This window comes from Agelaius phoeniceus, chromosome 4 (assembly GCF_051311805.1).
Source record: "Agelaius phoeniceus isolate bAgePho1 chromosome 4, bAgePho1.hap1, whole genome shotgun sequence".
Taxonomy (NCBI): Eukaryota; Metazoa; Chordata; class Aves; order Passeriformes; family Icteridae; genus Agelaius; species Agelaius phoeniceus.
This window is the reverse complement of record NC_135268.1, coordinates 20484004-20504383: the sequence shown is the minus strand read 5'-3', so window position 1 is coordinate 20504383 and position 20380 is coordinate 20484004. Positions and strand designations below refer to the sequence as shown.

The 20380-nt window shown below is 40.9% G+C and overlaps 1 protein-coding gene across 1 annotated transcript in view; it reads left to right on the top strand.

Annotated features, from left to right (window-relative positions):
* Positions 1 to 15914: 15914 nt before the first annotated feature.
* Positions 15915 to 20380, top strand: part of TECRL (trans-2,3-enoyl-CoA reductase like) — a 57662-nt gene continuing 53196 nt past the window's right edge. Inside the window, exon 1 of the mRNA XM_054633664.2 lies at positions 15915 to 16171. Within this exon, the coding sequence (XP_054489639.2) occupies positions 15938 to 16171 (234 nt within the window). The 5' untranslated portion in view covers positions 15915 to 15937. The remainder of the gene's footprint in view (positions 16172 to 20380) is intronic.

Below are 20380 nucleotides of genomic sequence, written 5' to 3'. Positions count from 1 at the left end.
GTTGATAAGAAAGGACATGTTAGCAGGAGGACTGAGCTACCCAAAGGCAGGAGGGTTTATTTTTCTTTCCTAATTGTTGCTTACAGGGATGCTTCCTCTCTGCCCAATACTTTACAGTGATGAGTGGGCAGGATTTCCAGAGAGACTGGAGATGTCTTGTAGACCTCAAGGACATGCTGGACAGAGGCTCAGCCTCACCATTTTGCTATTCATGTGGGGCTGTGGTTTCATCTGTGTGCTGCACAGCACTGGGCAGAGGCAACAGGCTTCACTTCAATTTTCATATGTAATTGCTGCATGTTTTGGTATTTTTACTTGACTGTGCAGTCCCTCTGAGAAGGCACAGTTGCTGATGTGGGGGATAGCAGTAAAGCAGGAAAAATGTCTTTATCATTTTTTTAACCAATTCAGCTGTTCAAATGAGAGGGACTAAGGAGAGGGACTCCTCTTTATCTTTTTTCTTTTCTTTTCTTTTCTTTTCTTTTCTTTTCTTTTCTTTTCTTTTCTTTTCTTTTCTTTTCTTTTCTTTTCTTTTTTCTTTTCTTTTCTTTTTTCTTTTCCTCTCAGTATTTGAGCCCTGCTCTTATTTTTGCTTAATTTTTTTTTTCCTTATGTTTTTCACAGTTATTATCCCAAATAAGTCTCTGTAGAGCGAGAAAATGTTTCACTGACTTCTTTGGTGCTTCCTAGAAAAAAGAATAACTCATTACAGGGACTAGTAAAAATCCCTCAAATATATATTTATCTTTATGCTTATATTTCTATTTTACATATATATTTATATTTATAGTTATATATTTATATTTATAGGTATATTTATATTTATGTTTTTGTATGTCTAATGGTATTTATACTTCCTCATAGCAAAAGCTTTTCATGATGAAGAGAGAGCTTTGGGGAGATGTCTCACTGTAGTGTGTTTCCCTTTTCTGTCAGTACCATCCAGGATAAATTTTTATCACAGGCTAGCTGTTCCAGGACATAATGCCAGCTGTGGGAGATTGTGTGGGGACAGCTCCTGTTTTCTGTTCTGGCACGTTTGCATTAAATCTGGTCTAAACACAAAAGCTACACTGATGGTCTACACAAATTTCCCAGTTAGTTTCATTACATCAACTGCCTCCATGAATTTTATAAGTATTTTAGATTGGAGATGGCTTTATTCAGTGTTCCAGAAGTTAAAAGGAAAAAAAAAAAGCCAACAATTATTGGATAGTCTTATCTCATATAAGGAGTGTCGTGTGAAGGAAATAAGTATGTCTTTACTAAGTCAGGTTTCAAACAGATAGGGGATTGGTGCTCAGATAGACTCAGGTTCTTCTGTGAAGTAAGTCACAGAGTAGACTTTAATTTCCAGGCTGGTCTTAAAGGATCAGTGGCTTTCACAGGTACATGAAAGCAATACACAGGTGTTAAGGCACCTGAAACCAGTTGCTGCATTTTTAAAATCAGCCACTTCCAGCTGCTGGGATGAGGTTGGGCTTTTTTTAGCTGGTGTGGTTGTGTGGCAGACCAGTTTGTGTGCTGAGCCAGCATTTGGGGGCTGTAGGTGCCTTGCAGCAGGCAGGAGCTGTGAGTATAACCTGAGGCAGGCTCTGCCACGCCTCTGTTTCACCAGCTGTGGCCAGGGGAAAAATTGCACTGAACTTCTTTATGTGTGTGCTGATGACAAGTGCTCTGTTGGAGCCAGGCACTGGGGCTAAGAAACCTGTCTTTATTCCTCTCTGCATCTGGTAACACAACTAAACAACCATCCCCTCCCAGACACCCAAACAGCTCTGCAGGCTTCTGATGTTGTCTGACACTGACCTAAGTAAAAGGTGGAAACAATCTGCTCTGTGCAACAGAATAGAGGGATTTCCATTTCCCTGAAACCGTGCATTCCACCTTAATTGCTTTCCTGTAATAATACAGAGATATGGTGTTGGCTTTGTATGAATAATTCAGGGCAGTAAAATGATAAAGTTATCAACAGAAGATGGCTTACAGTGATTATTTAATGCAGTTCATAGATATTTCAAAGACAAAAAGACATATCTGCAGGTGGAATGTGACATGCTACGTTGAGAATGTGTACAAATGTATTAATGCTATTACTGGGGTAGAGGAAAAATAAGAGTCAGCTGAAGATAGTGAATAAAACATTTTTATATTCCCTGAATGTACGCTATCGTCTTCCAGTAAATAATGAACAAAAGATCTCTGCAAAATTCAGATAATCTCTTGTGCAATTGGTACACTATATTTTATGAAAAGGAATGGGAAGGCTGGAAGAACAGGGCTCTTTTCAGGTGGGGTGGTTAATAAATGTGGCAGTATGTGTGCAGCAGCAATTTATAAGGGGGCAGATTTTACAGGTGGGCTGCACGTACTAGGGGGTGCTGGGGCTTTGCATTAGAAAACATGCCCTGGGTGCAAAAGCTCTTCTTTTTTTGTTCCCCTTACTCCCCCAGTCCCCCTGCTCTGCAAAGGAGCAACTGAAGGCAGCTTAAAAACAAACCCTGAAATGTTACAGCCCTGAGCTGCTGGGATGCAGTTGTGTTCTGCGCTGCCTCTTGAGCCCAGGTTTGCACTGGAGCCGGAGGAACTGAGGGAAAAAACTTGTTGGAGCAAAACTCAGTGGCTACTAAAATCTCCTGACAGCTTCAGCTGTGCTAGCAAGGGTGAGCTGGGGTGAAGGGCAGCCCACGTTTCCCCAGGTCCCCAGTCCCCGTGGTGGAGCAGTCCTGGTGTGTTGCCCACTCAGGAGGCGCTGCGGGCACAGTGGCACAGCCAGCCTGCTCAAGAACCTTGAGAACTGCTTGGCAGAGCAGCCAAGACTGAAAAGATGAAGGCTTTGAATTTTTAGGGATGAGTCTCAAGCCACTCTTAAGTTTGGACCACAGTTTGCTTTATGTAAATGGCTATAGTAGGTTCTGTTTACCCTTGAGAATCACCTTGCAAGCACCACTAAAGATGTGCCCCTGAAACAAGCTTGAAGACTTCTCCTGTATTAAATTGCCTTGTTAAATATGTCTCTTTTTCTCTCTTTTTTTACATTCCTCCCCTTTTAAAGTGAGCCAAACAGGAATCTTCACTCTACAGTGCTAGAGAAAAAGAAAAAAACTTAATTCTCTGATCTCTTTTTCCTCCCCGTTCTATCACTCTTTACACTATTCATTTACCTGTTTACTATTAAAATAACTATCTGATGGTGGCATTACTTGGTGGAATGATATAGATATGCTAAGTGGAGTGTGACAGATGAATTCCATAATATGAAAGCCTGCTAGCTACGAGGTAGCAAGCAGTGTCTTTTTTTCTGTCTTTACTGACTATTAAAGTGCCACTTTGCAGCTCATGCTGTTCCAGTGACATGGTTTTCCAGGCAAAAAAGTCCTGGGCTTTTTTATGAAAGCAAAAAATCTTCCCATCTGTGTTCATGTCGTTGTGTAATAATAGGATAATTTGTTCAGACCAGAGAAAATAGTTTGTTTTGTTAAGAAAATGACTTTTCATTACCTTTCTAGAATTTTTAAAGTATGTAAGTTAGAGCCTTGCATATTAATTGCAGGGCATTCAAGTGCCATTGGCATTGTTTCAGTGTACCTGTGCCAGAGCTGCTGCTGGCCAGGATGTGACAAGGCAAAGGGAAAGATATGAGCTTGTATGAATACAGCTGGTCTGAGTGATCCTGATGGGAAATCTGACCACAAATACTTCATTCCCTTCTGTGATTACTTTCTGGTCTAATTACTTTGAGAGAAGATAGAATGATTGTCTTTTCAATAAGCTGACATAGTTTTTAGATTGAAACTGTAAAGCATTTTTCTTCAGTGGAGGTTTCCATTTTAATAGACCAGGAGTGCTTACGAGCTCAGCTTATCTCATTTTGGCTCAGTTCAGTAACAGCTGAGGAGTAACTTCATTAAACATGTGCTGTGTGGCAGGGGGACTTTGCTTTGCCAAGATCTATGCTTATTGTGAAGTATATTATTTTAACAAGGGTAAGCCAGGATTTCATTATACATTTATTCCCATAGTAAAGATAATTGTATTTGTCTCTCATACAGGAACTTTCATGGACCTTAATAAACATGAATTAAATTTAACCTAGCCGTTTAATCTGCAGAAAAATGATAAATATCCATCTTCAAAAATCAGTTCTCAAAGTAGGCTGTGATTTTATATTTGTATCTGCTGTTAATTGGACTGTGTGTGGGTAAAGTGAAAGACCAGATCCTGATCTTAGTTGCCCCCTAAGGAGTGTCAATAAATGTGCTGGGGCTAACAGATTTGTGCAGATGTTTCCATAATAAAAAGCTTGTCTCAAGTGTTGATGTTGGAATTCTGACCTTGTCCTATCCTCTCTGGTAGCAGGTGTTCACTAGAGAATGGGGTAGTAACTTAAGTCCAACAGGGCTTTTTGTAGCTGAAATCTAAGGTGCAGTTTCTGATTATGTACAGCTTGGTGGGATCCTTCTGCTAGTCCCAGGATTTCAGCCTGCAGTGGCTAAAGCAGAGCAGGAAACAGAGCTTTCACTCCTTGTGAGTTTCTGGTGGTGGGCATCTAGAAGGATGTTCAAAGAGCCCAACCCTAGGTGTGCAATTCCATGGAAAAGGAAAGGGTTTTTTCCCCTCAGGCCTGATTCAGGTGCCTTGATTTACATTCTCTTCACTGTGTATGTAGGAAAGGTATAAAATGCAGTTTCCTATGCTGGATGGTGTGAATAGCTTTATTTTATTAATTTCAAAATAAATTAATTTCTAAAGTTTTCAAAATCATCTGGATGAGATAGTTAAACTGAAAACTCTTTAAACCTTTTGTCCCATAAAAAGTTAGTATCTCTTTTAGGTTTCACTATGTTTCATTTTTTAAGTGCTTCATTTGGTTTTAATCAAGGACATGAGCATTTTGGTGTTACTCAAGCAAAACCAAGTCTCCTCTGGTTGCTGCAAAGAGTTTAATCTCAGTTTGTGTTGTTCCAGAGCTCAGCCTCCAGGTCCCTGTCCACTGAGCCCCCTGAGGCCTTCAGTTTTTGGTAAATTCCCTCTGGCCAAATGCCCAGTCCATGCTAATGCACTTGCTGTGATTTTCAAAATTCTGCCCAGATGGTCTTTTCCTCTGCAATAGTTTGTGATGCTCAACCTCCCATTTTCCTCAGGGGAGAAATATATAATTTAATTTGTGGTTTTCAGTAGTCTTACTAATGACTTTCTGCTTGTTCTGTTGTTTTTAAGTAGCTACAGATGCTTCACTGGCACTTTTATATTGTCCTGCATTGTTTCCATCAGTTGGTGGATTTTAGGAAGGAGAGATGTAAACTGTGCTTCAGCTTCTCTGAGACAAAGCTGACAGAGCTATTGAAAGTGAGGCACATGCTGCTGTTGAATATTTTGCCTTTCTGAGTTGCATTTTGCAGGAGAGAGCTGGGAAAGTATATTCATGAGAGAAACTCCTGATTCTGAGATGCTTGTCTCTCAAAGTCCAAAGGGCATCAAGTAGGAAACCATTAACTTTTGGCTCAGAACTTGCCCTTTAGCAACACACAGAGCATTATTAAAAAGCAACCTTTAAGGATTTTGCCAGTGAGGATGTCTGACTATTTCTTTATCAGCATCTCAGCAGTGCTGACTGGAGGTGTGGGCCTGAGGAGCCCAGCCTGGCTCCAGTCACTGTGTGCCAATGGCAACCACTCCAGCCTGTGCATCACCTACAAGAGGGGACCTGCTGGGCTCTGTGTGCAGCATTCCTGGGGCCTCTGGTGTTCTTGAAAACCCCTCTCTGTTTAGGAGTGTTTTAAAATGGAGTTATAATAAAAATGATAAAAGCAGAACAAGTAGAAATTATTTTATCCTTGCCTTGTGGTAAGCTGTGCAAAAGAAAGATAGAGGGCTGCTGTGTTCCTGTTCTGACAGAGTCTTTTTCACCCTTGAGAGCCACAGCTAGCTGAAAACAGAAATGTTTTCTGGGAGTAACATCAAGAGAAATTAACTTTTTTGGCCCTGTTCATTAAAGCTGTATTTTTATTCTTGATGAAGAAGCAAGTAATTAAGTTTAAATGGGTATTAGTCTGCTAAGGGAGTGCTCTGAAAGAAATATTTTGAGGTGGAGTTTGTGGTTTTCTCTAGGTAGGTTGTGCTTAGCTTGCTTACAATGAGCTGACACCAGTGGTCAGTCAGCTTTGCTCTAAGTGCTGTGAATTCAAATGTTCAGTTAGAAATCTGAGACTTTAGTACCTAAACCTACAAAGACAGCGATCAACTCTTTAAAAAAGTTTCTTTCCTTGTCTGTTCTTGGCTGTTGTTCTTTTGCATGCCAGATCAGCCTTGTTTTAATGCCACTGCCAGATTCTCTGTATGAACAGCAGACCAGCAGAGCAGGTTCCTCATCTGAGAAGAAACTTGCAGGCACAGCCAGCTGCTCCTGGCGCTGACACACCACCAGGAGCTCAGGCACACAACCCTGGCAACTGGATGGACTCAGTACAGCATCTCTGCTGCTTGTCTGTGGTCTGGTCTCAGGGAAAGTTGCATCAGAAAGCAGCTGGAGCAGTGGTTTTTGTGTGGCAGTGATGGCCACAGCTGTCTGCAGCTCAGCAGAGGAAGAAGAGGGACACTGTGAAGGCACAGTGGGGCTGTCACACATGCACAGCCTGTGACCCTGGTCAACTCACACCCCCCTGTCCTTTCAAATGCAGACATGCTCCAGCTTCCTGCTGGGGGATAGCACAGGTCAGCCAGGGTGCTTATTAATATTAACAAAAAACTAAAAAAACAACAAACAGAAAAGAATTTCTGTATCTCATCAAATTGTCATACTTAAAATAACTGCATCAAGCCCCACTGGGCAGCTGTGGATATTCCCATCCTACCATTTTATTTCTAGCCCTGGAAAACTGCAGGTGTGACACTGAATCTTCTCTCATTTTACCCTTTGTATATGAGCTGCACCTTCAGCCTTTTAGAGTACTTCCTACTGCTGGATATAGAGAGAGGGCATTGTTTCTAACCAGGGGCTTTATTTTACAGCATTTTTGAAGCTGTTTGGGGAATGGAGTTGCTTTCTTCTACAGGAACTCATCTCATGGTGAAGCATGTTGATATCTTACCTATAATGCTCCAGTGTTGCTTCCCAGACTGTTAAATGTCAGGGCTGTCCTTGTCACACCTATCTCTATGACCTTGCCCCCAGGATGGGTATGGAAACTGCAGCAATGCCTTACACAGACAGTTCCCAGAAACAGCATCAGCTTTTTTTTGTTTGTTTGTTTTAAAAGCAAAGATAATTTTGACAGCTGGATGTAACCAGGTGGTGGTTGTGCTGCCATTGCTTGCAGGCTGGCTGCAGTCACTCCTGACAGAGCTGCTCAGCTGGAGCTCAGGCTCCAGAGGTGTTGAGCTGTTGTCCTCATGTGCCAAGCAACAAGTGCTGCCTGTTGGCAGCCCAAGCTCCCATATCAGTTCTGTCGAGCTTTTAGAGCCCACCATGGCAATCTTTTGCTTTGCTTGCCTCTGGAGCCAAACTCCTTATCACTGAGATGTCACATGCTGGCTAATATAAGCTGCATCCAGCCTCTCTGCTTTTGGCTTGCTGCAGGACAAGGGAAACCTGTACATTCAAAGCTCACACAAATTAGTGCATTCTTCCTTGCCAGCTGGGCTGGAAAGAAGAGCATTTTTTACACTAAAACACTTGTGTGGCAATGTTGGTGTGATAACTGGGTTATGCCAGCAAAAACGAGCCAGGTGGAAAATGCTTTATTCACTGGGAGTGCAGGTGATGCACAAGAAGCCACAGAGGCATTTCTTGAGCTAACAGTACCACTTTCCTTGGAGCTCAAGCTTAACATCCTGTTCTTTTCAACTTGTTCCAAGTTGCTGTGTGGTATAATACTATTACAGAGATGAAATGCACTTTTGTTTGTGTCTGTATTTCTTTCTGGTAGTCAACAATGGAAGAGAGGGGAGGCCTTGAGCTCACATGGGCTCCATCCTCTCGTGCATGGGAGGATGCCCTGATGTTGTGCTGAGGTTCATTGTGTCTGTGGGCAGCTATCATGTTTAGGCATGAGCAAAATTGGCTTTTGAGAGAGCCAGCTCTCATGGGTCAGTATTACACACGTGGCTGTGCTACTGGGGTCCCCATGGAGCCACCACTTTCTGTGGTTCTGACAGCATCCCCTGGTGAAAGGCAGATTTTATTTCAGGGCATGTGGTGTCTCCAGGTGCTGTGAGGATGGCAGGTTTGAGGAGGTGGTAATCCTGAGCACATGAACCTGCTCAGTTTGTGGCAGTAGGTCAGTGACATTTCCACCTCAGCCTGCTGCCAGCAGAACTGCCTGGCCCAGCACTGCTTCCCATGCTGGAGCAGCCCCCAGCCCCAGCAGAAAAGTGATCTGTCCACAGGTGAGGCTTCTTTCTGCTTCTGAAGTGTAAATAAGGAATGGGTTTCTTGCAGTGCCTTAAATAGGATAGATTTCCTGCATTGGTGAGCAGAGTGTGGCTCTGATGCGGGCTTGGCAGAAATAATGGTCAAAACAGAAGGCACTAGCACAATACTCAAATTGGGGCAGGGTCACTTTTTTATCAGGGTTGTTACTGGGAATGGTAGTAGTCTGGGGGCAGAAGAGCCTTAACTAGAGAAAGACTTTAAGAAAAAAATCACATTTCATTCTGATGAGCATGCTTGCTATATTCCCCCCCCCCCCCCTAGATTTTGCTTCATAGAAACATTTGTCAAACATTTCAAGTCTGAAAAAACCTAGCACTGAACAACAGCTCTAATGAAATAAATAAGGTCCTTTTTTTGTTTACTTGTCTAATTCCAGTTTCCAGTAATTTTACTGTTTCTCAAAATTATTCAGCTTTGAAAGAAAAGTGTCACAAGAATATTTTTTAGTCACAGAATGATTGTAAAAAAAGACTGATAATTTAGCTCAGGGACTGAGACTGAGTATTAAAAATGTCATAATAAATGGGAACTTTTCTGGAAACTTGAAAGTTTGTGAAAGAAGGAGGTTATGCTGACAGATGTTTCAGAAACCTAATTAATGAAGCCCTGAAAGGAAAAAGACTGAGAACAGTTTGGATTCTTGTATGAGAAGAAATACCACATAACATTTCAAAAGCAATGAAAGACCAATCACCCCAAGAACTTCAGACAATAAAGAAGGATTGTAAATTGGAGTTAGGCTTCTTTTTGTCATTATAAACTTTTAAACGTATCTCTGGATAGAACTGTCTGAAAGAGCGTGATTATATTTTGTGGCAATTACTGAGCTTTCAGGATTTTATACATTCTACATTAGCAAACAAGAGCTTTTGAATATGTTAACGTCAAAATAGCTTCTTTAGGAATCTGTAGGTGTTCTAATCAAGGCTGTTCTTCCCTCCTGCTGGTCAGAAATTATTGAAGAGATCAGATTGTTCTGAACCTCCAAATCTTTTCATCCAAATGAGTAAATGTTTTTGACTGCTTCAGTGTCACTGAAAAATGCATATTTGAACAACATTTTTTTCCCCTGAAACTACTCCAAGTGACTCCAACTTCATCTTGCATGTAATAACTTTGCCCAAATGAAAGATGCACCTAATCTCAGCTGTAAGAACATGGATTTGCCAGTTCTGTACTGCTGCCATTTGTGAAAAATGGCTTTGCCTTACTGTATTTCTTTTCATTATCCTTACTTAGTGGCTGATCAGCTTCCAATAATGTGGTTACTTGATCTTATCCTGTGAAATTACAATCCATTATCTCATCAGGGTATGTTCTCAGAGGGGATTTTAAAAAATGCTGTCAGTAATACCTGTACTCAGCTGAAATTAACTGAGGGCATGGAGTAAGCTTCACTGCTGCAAAGTACAGGGTATCAGCACCTGTCCTTCATTAATCTGCTCAGCCCTTTCTCTTTCCTCTGTGAAGTGACACAATGTCACAAAGCCACAATGAAATCCATGGGAATTTGCTGTCTGCCCATGCTTTGAGGAGTCTCACCCACCCAGACATTGCCTTGTCTGATAGCTTTGCTGCTGGGCTGAGATGGGCAGGGAGCTCATCCCAGTGGCTCCCCTCAGGTGCACAAAGCCTGTTGTGAAAAGCTGAAATAAAGGCAGACATTTGCAAGCCAGTTTCTAACCTCTGTTAATTGAGGTGCCATTTTATTAGGCAGAATTGATGATGCAGTAAGGGGAGTCACACTACATTAAGGCAAATGTATGAAAGCACTTATTGCCACTGAGAGGCAAAAGCAGCTTGAGGACATGCTAAAGGATGAGTGTAATGTTGTAGGGAAAATTCTGCAGGTAAAGGTCAGTGGAGTTTTCCTTAAAAGTAGTTCTTGGACAAGTTTGGGTGACATTTTTTTGTCTGATTTCTAATGCTGCTTTCTAATCTTTGCCTCAAAGTAACCATGGGGTACAAAGCATATTGACTGTACAAGGACTTAAATATGTAGTGTGTTGGTCTCCCTGTCTTTCTGCAAAATGCCAAGACTAGCTTAAAAATAATAGACTCTGTTTTTAAATTAAGGAAAAAAATCTTTTTCCTTAGGCTTTTTGAAGTCAAGTTTTCAGATGTTCCTGTGTGTTTAAAAGGGCTACACATTTACCTGAGTGAAAGACAATGACAAAATACCTAAGTTTAAAAAAAAGACTTTTCACATAGCCATGTATTTCCAGATGCATAGAGGAGAAGACCTCATGCCTCAAGTAATGGAATAGCACAATTTCCACTGTTTTCATGTAAACAAGAATTGAAACTTCACAGCTGTGAATATGCTATTTATTGTCAGTGACCTTAAAAGACTGGTCACTTTTGAAGATTCATTTGGGTCTCTTCATCACCAGGACCCTCTTCTTGGGCTTTTTCCATACTACAGTCCAGCAGCTGCCTGTTATGATATATCCTGCCCATCATCAGACTTGAGTTCTGTATCAGGCTGTACTTATTTTGGTAGAGAAGTAGGTGTGTGTTTGTGTGCTACAGGGGCTGGGGGTGGAGGTTTCACTGTGTACTGCTTGCAGATAGAATTACTATCCTATATTTCAACTTTGCTTATTTCCCTTGTGTCTCTGGTGCATGTCTGTGGGGGATAAAACAAACACTGCCTTTGGATTTGATTTGTGCTGTGAATTTGCTTCTAATTGGCACCACCCACACCAAAGTTTAAAGTCAATATTTTCAGTTTTCCAAACCAGGAGGATAAAACCAGGCTACTACAGTGAGATTTTAAACAGCTGACAAAACATTATTGGTCTGGTCAGTGGTAAAAGCTCCTGCAGGGACAAGCTGGGCACTGGAGATCCCAGGGCTCTGCTTGCAAGCTGCTCCTTTGACTCTCCCTTCTCACAGCCTCTGAAGGATGTGGCCTCAGGCTGGTGGCCATGCAATATTTCCATTGAACAGCTCACAGGGTCAGCAAGGCTGTCCTCCTGTGCTGAAGAGCCCTGCCAGGGTAGCTGGAGAGGAGGAACATGGGTGTATATCACTGTTACCCTGGCCCCTTGCTGGTGGGGTTTAGTCCTGACTTCAGCATTATTTAAAATAGCTTTAGGATTGTTTGGTGCTAGAGTCAGTCACACTCTCCTTCTGTGCCTTTCTCTTGTCCACTACTTATTTAAGAGACTTAGCTTCAAGAGAGAAAATGAATTGACCTGAGTGGTTTTAGTAGGAACACTGTGGAGCTGCTTCTAAGTGGCATTTTTGTGTGCAAGCATGTAGATAGAATGTTCTAAATTGGTTTTATGAGTTCTGAGGTAGGTGTGTGCAGGCAAAGATATGCCAGAGGTTCATGCACAGTGGTTTTTGTTGGTCTTTTTTTTTTTTTTAGGCTCATGCCTATATTTCTGCAGTGCTTTAGAAATACATTCTAGTTGTTGTTTAATTGCTGTGGGTAGCAGAATCAAACCAAAAATTTAAATGCAGTAGCCCCCCAAATAATCTGGTAAACCTATTCCTAAACTCTCTGCCAGATGAAGCCAGAAGCCAGGCACACAAATTATTGTCAGTGTTCTTCCAAATGAGTAAATTAGATCAAGTTCTTAAATCCTTCCTTGGACAGCTCAATAACAAGGCACTGGAAAAACAGCTCCACATTCCTGCCTGGCCCTTAGAACATGAAATCTAATAGGGAGATGTTAACAGTGTGGTTAGATCAAGCACAATACCAGGTGTAAGGGCTGCACAGCTGCTGAGAAAGGTGAGGCCAAGGGCCACATGAACACACAGATTCAGATCTCCCTCCCCAGCAAGACAAATGGCACAGTCTCCAAAAATGGCACACTGAGGTAAGTGTTACCTTGGCAATCTGCTTTGTTTTAGATTTCATGACCTGTGGTTCTGAACCCCACATACTTTGGGCTCTGGAGTTGTGTGTCTGTCTGTGGGAAAGGAATAACCCTGGTTCCGCCAAGCATCCCAAATGTGTGGGATAAAAAAGTGACATGTGAGGGGCTGCTGACAAGCATCTGGGCTGACAGAGGTGACCCTCTGCTGCTGACTTAGCAGCTGACATTCTGCAGGCTGCAAGGAGATGACCAATGCACCGGGGAAGGAGGAGTTCAAAACGTCACCAGAGATGAAAAGGAACTTCAGAAGCGCCTTAAGGCCCAGCTGAGATCTTCTGAAATCCCTCTGTGCCAGGATGTCTGCAAAATGCACAGTGCAAGAGAGCCTCACACAGGGATGGCATGTGGAATAGGAAGGGAAAAGCAGGAAAACCAGCAGCTCCCCAACACCCCACAGGAAATCAATGTCATAAGCAGAAACTGAATGCTAAGTCTTAGTCCCTGACTGGTGGTTTGTTACCTATTTTGTCATGACCAGCACAGGCTGATGCTTGTTTCCAGATATTGATTAGAAGGGTGAAAAAAATCCTTTACAGGTGTAACTTTTTTTTCTGAAAATATCAGCAGTTGTATTAACCAGACATGATGGCCAGTCTGTGTGATTTGGGGGCAGGCATTCTCTGCCTCCTTGAAAAAGTGCATTTCAGAAGGGATGGCTTAACCAAGTGCTTGCCTGTCTCCAAAACAGCTCATGTGAGCTGAGTGCCAAGGGAGGAGAGGAGGCAGAGCCACACTTTGAGAAGAGTGATTCCCATTCTTGTGGCCCCTCAAAAATATCAGCCCTTTATATGGCCTGAACTTCAGCGCGAGTTGAAGCTGTCAGAGATGATTTAATTCTTGCTGAGTGCTCTTTGACTCCTCTCAGAGTCCCAGAATGAAGCTGAGGTCAGGGGCTGGGTGGCTGCTGGCAGCTAGCCCTGCCACAGCTCTGGGGACAGCACCTTATGGCCGTGTAATGAGGATCAATAAGTCTCACCATAGGGCTGATCACTTGTCCCCATGTGCTGGGACTGCCCATCTCCAGTGCTGAGGACTGAGATGAGGCACAGTAATGACATTGAAAGGAAAGATGTGCCTTTTGTCCAGTAATTTATATTTCCCTTCTGTGTGCACTTCCACACAGAATGGGTTGGATGGCTTCCCATTGAGCTGGAACATCCAAACCCATTGATGCCATTTCAAGAAAGTGCAGCACTTGTTACAATAATGGCAAAACCATCACAGCTTTTATTCATCTCCCTTTTTGAGCTTGGGTTATCAGTGGTAACTCTATCCCTGATTATTTTTGGCAGAGTAGCTCTCATCCACCTTACATGCAAGCATTACGTTGCTGCAGTCTGATCCTAAATCCATAATACAATAGAGGGAGGAAAAGGGCCAGCCACCTTTAGGGAAGCTCTCCTAATTAATGTCACCAAAGTGTTTGGGTCTGCTAAGATGGTTGTTCATCAAAATATTAAAATTGCAAATGATTAGCTTGGATTGCAAAAAATGGGAGTATATTTTTGTAAGCATTTTCCTGGAACTGGTTCAGATATTCAAGCATTCATTGGTCAGTAATAAAATTCTGATCATTTAAATGTCTGCAGTAAATCAAAAGCTTTTTTTCTCAGCAGCAGCAGCAGCTCAGATGTTATCATTTTAAGTGTTATAAATATACTTGCAGTAATGACTGTAACACCAGTTCCTTTATATACACAGAAATTAGCCTTGATGATCAATATTATTCTTTATGGGTTTTGAATTGAAATAAATTTAGAAATTTATTAATATATGCTATTACAGCTCCCTTATTCATATAAATCTTACAGCAAAAAGGGGATATTATATCAGTTTGTCTCATCCCTTGTACAGCAGTTTGTACAGTTTCTTTAGAGTAGCCTGTTCAAATAAGTGTGTCTCACACTTGGATTTTAGGACCTGTGTGTTCTGTGGTCTTTAGGTGGCTGTCTTTAGCAAGCCCCTTACAGTAAGACAATAATTTGCCATTCTCCCTGTTGTGACTAGCTTATACCAAAATTTCTCCTTGCTCTATTGACTCCACCAAGGTGATGGTTCCTTGAACCCCTTTCCTTTAACCTCAGAGACAGGTGAACTTCTTTCATATGATATAATCAAGTCCAACTGCTTTTTTCCTGTAGATGCTGACTAGTTCTGCACCAGTGGCAGGACACTAACTGATTCCAGTTTAGTCAAAATTTAATCCTGTTTTTTTTTTTTTTTTGTAGTAGGGGATCGATATTGTTGTACACCTGCATTCCCCCAGTCAAGGTTTTTCATTAACAAATCCAGTGAAAACATTCCAAGACTGCATCACCAAGCAGTGGGGGCTTTCATCTCAGTCCAGGCTACTTCAAAATTTGTTATGTCATGTGGGCATAAAGCATCTTAGCTATGAGTTGGGGTTAGCTCCTTTAGTCAGAACTATGGCTGAAGAACCACGACATTTTCTCTAAATTGGAACAGAATTAGAGAAAAGAGACCTGTTCTGTTTCCACCCTGCATCCCCAGAGTGGGGATTAATTGTGTGGTGACTTTTACTTTGTGGAAGCTTTTTCCCACTTAATTAATTTCCACAATGTAACAAACTCCTATGATTTTTGTAATAGTGATTGTAGTTTTCCCTGGATTTTATCGTGAAGAAATGTATTCAGAATTTACTCTTTGGAAAGGGCTGTCTGCAGAAACTCATGGTGCCCTTCTAACACTATAATCCTAGGCAGCCCAGGGAAATTTAGGGAGAATTTCAGGATGGAAAAGTGCTGCTAGTTCTGTTAAATCCTATTAAAAAGCCATACATGGAGAAATGAAGTTTAAACAAGGCTTGGGGAAGCTGCTTCAGAGAAAAATTGTTGTTTTATGCAGTCTTTATTCTTACCATTAAAGCTGCTTTTGTTTTGTTGCAGACTTGTATTGTAAAAATTGTCAGGAAAGAATAAGAAAGAAGTGAAATGATCCAAGCCCTGAATGAATGCCTTTAAGGTTGTAATTTCCATTCCTTCAGTTGATTTTCCCTGGCAGAACTGTAAGGAAAGCTCCACCCTATTAAATACCAGAAAATCCGTAGTGCTAAAGCCAAGCAGATATTTGCAAGTATTCCCTAAATTTTGCTGATGAACTTAGGCTATTTAGTTAGTAGATATTTCTAGAATAGATGGCATCTGATGATGATTATTCTAGAACAGGTGACATTTATACCTATACATGTGTGTGCACATAGACATTTTAAACATCTGTCTCAGTGGGATTTACAACATTCATTTGTGGTTGCTCCTCTGGGGCTCTGGATCTGATATCTGCTAATAGGGAATTTCAGGATGTCTTGTTTCAAACGCTGGTTTAAATAAAATGAAAAAAAAAAAAAAGAAAATAAGAAAGCAGCAGCAGCAGCATCAACACAGGACATCACGCCAGCAGATTAAATATAGACATGGATTACAGAGCCATTGTTTTCACTCCTGCTAAATAAGCCAGCACACTTCAGATGGAATGCCACTTGACCTTTTGTGTCTGGTCGCTCTGTGGCTGTATTTAACTGCAGCAGGGAGGAAACATTTTCCCCTGGAACTGTCCCCTGCTGATATGAGGATCGCTGCTGCTGGGGCACAGCATGCTCAGGAGGCAGAGCCCCGGTGCTCCCAGGCACAGCCGGGACCCCGCAGCCCATGGAGCAGCTCTGCCCATGTCTCACAATGACTCACGCTCCTTTTTCAACCTGTCCCAGCTGGTGCTCTCTGCTGGCCAAATCAAACCATCACCGGCGCTCAAACATTCAAAAATCAACTACTTTGAAGTAGAGATTGTTGACGTGCAAAGCAAGAAGCAGATCTGCATTGTGGACAAGGTGAGTGTGCTATCCCAGCACGCTGGGGCTGTGCCTGGCTCACATGGTGCCGCTCTGTTTTCAGTGTGCTGTGGTCTTATTCTGTAGTGAGAGTACTTTCATTCCTTTCTCTGGGAGTCACGAAGAATTCCTTGTGAGTCAGAACCCCGGGCTGGTCTTCTCCAGGATTTTTACAAATAATCCTGCACTAGTTTGTTTTAGACCTCTTGGCAGCTCTGTGGGCTCAAAGTTCCGTCCTTAGGCTGACTCTTGACACTTACAGTGTCTATTTCAGAGCACGATACTTAAACATTTGTTTCAGAATGGATACTCATTTTTAATGCATTTGTAAAGCCTACCATCTCTGCAATGCTGTGAGTAGTTGCTGGTACCTAAATGTACTCAGCTCTGCCCTGCTTATTAGACTGGACCTAGCAATTTAAAAAAAAAAATCATCTTAAACAAAGAGTCTTAGTTAAAATAAGTGTTTTGAATTTTTGTTTAGTTTGCTTTGTTTTAATAATGTGAGTAAAAAACCATAAACTACAGCCAAATTGCATAAGTAGGATGAGAGGACTGGGTAGGATGGACGTTCATGCACTCATAAATAACAGCTAAAATGCTTCATAAATATTTTCATCACAGTTTTCATGATTCATTGTCCCTCAGCGAAAGAGTTGGTCTCTTTCATGCCATGAAAATGGGAATCCTAATCTATTTAGCCTATGGAATTCTCAGTAAATTAGTGGAGTTTTAGGACTTACTGTTTTTCTAGAAAAAAAATTCCCTTATCCTCATTGGCAACAGCTGGAACAGGTAGATAAGTTTGCTTCAGATGTTTAATTTCATGCCTTTGAAATATGCAGGGTGGAATACTACCAGATTTCCAGTGTTCTTGGTAATTTAAAGGTTGTTTTTCCAATTTTTGTCCCTAGTTATAGGTAAATGTCTTATTTGTTAATTCTCAATGGGGCAAAATATTTTCTGCTATTTTTTGTTAACCTAGCCAAAGAGGAAACATGCACAAAATGGTCAAACAAGTAGGATGACTATTAATAACAATTTTGATGGTAGTGTTCACACTACTTTATTGAGTGATATTTACACAGTTGTTAGCTTATCTACATACATTTAGAATTAGGTTTTGATCAAAAGAAAGACAAATCTGTTTCTTATCTTGGGCTTTCCTATAATGTCATTAAAATATGTGTAGTAGTATAGTACAGCAGTAGTATGGTACAGAAACAGCATTAGGCAAAGAGCCATGCATGTTTCAGGAATCCTTCCATGCTGCTGGGATGATACCAGACCTGTGTTTTAATCTTTATTCTGAGTTTTTCTGACCCTGAAGATTTTCTACACCTCCTCCAAACCACGGACTCTGCTCCTGTAGCGGTGAAAAGAGAGACATGAGTGGTGATTGCCAGGTACTCTTTATTCAGAGTAAAATACACACAGGGTAGCAAGTCTCTGCTCAGAAACAGAAATATATGTTGTATATGTAGATGTATATGTTCAATTTACATGGCCAGCAGTATGGGCTTTTTAAAAAAATATTTTTGGCACAGTACCAAGGAGTTGGTACAAGCATAGTACAAGGCTGAGATTTCCAAGACTGCCTAAAGAATTTGGTTTCTGAATGCTCATTCACCTGGCTGTTTAAGTCACTTTATTTTCTGTGATAATCCCTAAGTCAACTCTGAAGTTACAGAAGTTGAGTTCCTTGCTTCCATGAACACTTGTTATAATTTTAGTTGGTTGTTAGAGCAAACAAGAGACTGGTGTACTGGATTATGCATAATTTTCTGTTTAATTAAATATAACTGGTACAGGCCCAACAGGACACTTCTAATGCCTGTTTCCTGTTTGTGAGATAGTTATGATTAACTTAATTTCTTGGGTTTGCATGTAATTACCGCTTGCCAGAATAGGAGAGAATAGGAACCATAGATTTTAAAATGCATGTATTTAGACTCTGATTGCATATTGCTAGTGGTTCAGAATATTATGATTTAGCAAATGCATTTATAATATTCTCAGGTTAATAAATCTAAAGGGAAAATTTATATTATAATGGCAGAGAGAAGAATCCCTTCTTTCTCCACCCAACAGAAACTCAGGCAGAGTGATTCAATGCTTAGGGCTCTGTGGTTAAACAACAGGAGCTTCTTCAAGAGGTTGAGTTTCTCTGAGATCCTTGCATGTGCCTGTGAATCCCATTCAGATTAGTGGGAGCTCTGTAAAGTCTGCAAAATTATGGTACATTTAACTAGTTCTGGCATTTAGGAAGAAATATTTTCCTGTCCTCAGTGCAGTATTAGGAATTTATAAAAGGTGTGTTTGACTGTGTCATCTTGAGAAATCAGTTGGCATCAATCCAAAAGTTTTGAATCTGGCACAATTAATTCTCTGAATTAATTATACATTTAAAAAAGGAAAAGTAGCATTATTTCCTTTCATTTTCTTACCTATCTTATACTTTTGGGAAGGAGCAGTCATGTACATTAAGTGGTTATTATAAGTTCTTGATCGTCTTTAACTTCAAGGAACAGAATAAATACATATTTGTTTTTTAAGCCTTTAAAACACACTCACATCTTATTGCAGGTTTTACACAACCAGGAAAGGCAGGCAAAATACTGAAAGGAAGCAGAAGAAGAGAAAAATTCCAGTCATTTTGGTCCCATAGTAATGTCCTGCAGGAGCAGGGTTTGGAGGAAAATTACCTAATCTTGCAAAACTTAAATTCACACAAGTCAGCAACAGTGGCAGTTTATTTTGCACATGCACACTGTGAACATGAAATTCTTTATAGGAGTGCAATTTCTTTTATTTAATATTGTCAGCCTGCTATGGGGACTTTCTCTGCTATGGATATGACATTATGCAAGTAGTTTGGTGCACACGAGCTTTTCCAGTGAGCTACTTAAAGAATTTAGAAGAGAAATAATAGCAGTGTGAGATTTTTTTCCCCCAGATTTGCTCCTAATTAATTCTGAGGTGATGTGCCATGGAGAAGAGGCTTCTGATTTTGGAGGATGGGGAAGAATCACAAACCAGCTTGTTTTTGTTTTTTCCCCAGTTATTCTACAAAATGTCCCCAGACTAGGGGAAGTCTCCAAGTAGGGAAAGTTATCTAAACTTAGGCTACAACTTTCCTTCCTAAAAACAGTATATAAATGCTCAGAGGAAGTGTCTTGGGACTAGGCACTGAAGTTCTGAGGTGGTGTACAGCCAACCTGCTGCTCCACACACTGCCCATGGCAGGACAAGAGTTCAGGTGTCTGGGCCACTTTGCAGGACACCATCCATCCTGGGTTTTCCTTGTTTTCCTTCTTTTTTCCCCACTCCCCAGAGAGGCAGATCCAAGAAAGGATGTTTCTGAGCAGAAAGGCTCTTACCCAAGCAGCCAAAGGCAGAGGTTTTACAAGAGCTGGTGCCTGAAAGCCACAATTAGGAACATTTAGCCAAGAAATTTGGCCCATATTTTTAGAGTCAAGGAATGGTAAGCAAGAGTTGAGGGCCAATGTCCAGCTCTTTACCATGCACAGCAATACTGCATTTGTGTGAAGATATTCTGTAGCTGAAACATGAATCATACATGTTTCTTGCTCAATGAGTGAAAGAAGTATTTAGCAAGGAATAAATCTCTTCTTTGGCCAGTGTAAAAAAGCAGTGAGCCTGGATAATCAAAAGTCCCTTTTTTCCTCGCCATTTATTAACTTGTATGGATGAAATTCCTATCTCTGTGTAAAGATGAAAGCATGTAATTAAAGATTTCCTGTAAGAAATATTTTCAATTAAATAGCATCACAAAGTGTCTAAGGATTTTGGCTTCTGCATTGCTTCCAAAAAGCCACAGAAAACAGCAGAACACACAAAAATCATCAAGTCTTATAAATGAAAGAAAACAATTCCTTTTTGTACTTTTTAACAAATAACCCACATTTTTTTGCCACCCACAACTTATGAAAAATACATGGCTACTCAAAAACTGTTTCCCTCATACATTGTTCCAAAAACCTGATGTAGGTTGGTTTTAAAGTTATTGATGTGCAGTGATTTGATTTACAAATGCTGTTAAAGCAACTCATAACTGTTTCTTTTATAGCATTCATTGTATAATATTTTTTTCTTCAAATTAACTTGTAGTAAAATGTATTTTCCCACAAACATAGTGCAATGTAATTAACTTTGCATGAGTTGCTTTTAAGGCAGGAAATGTTACAC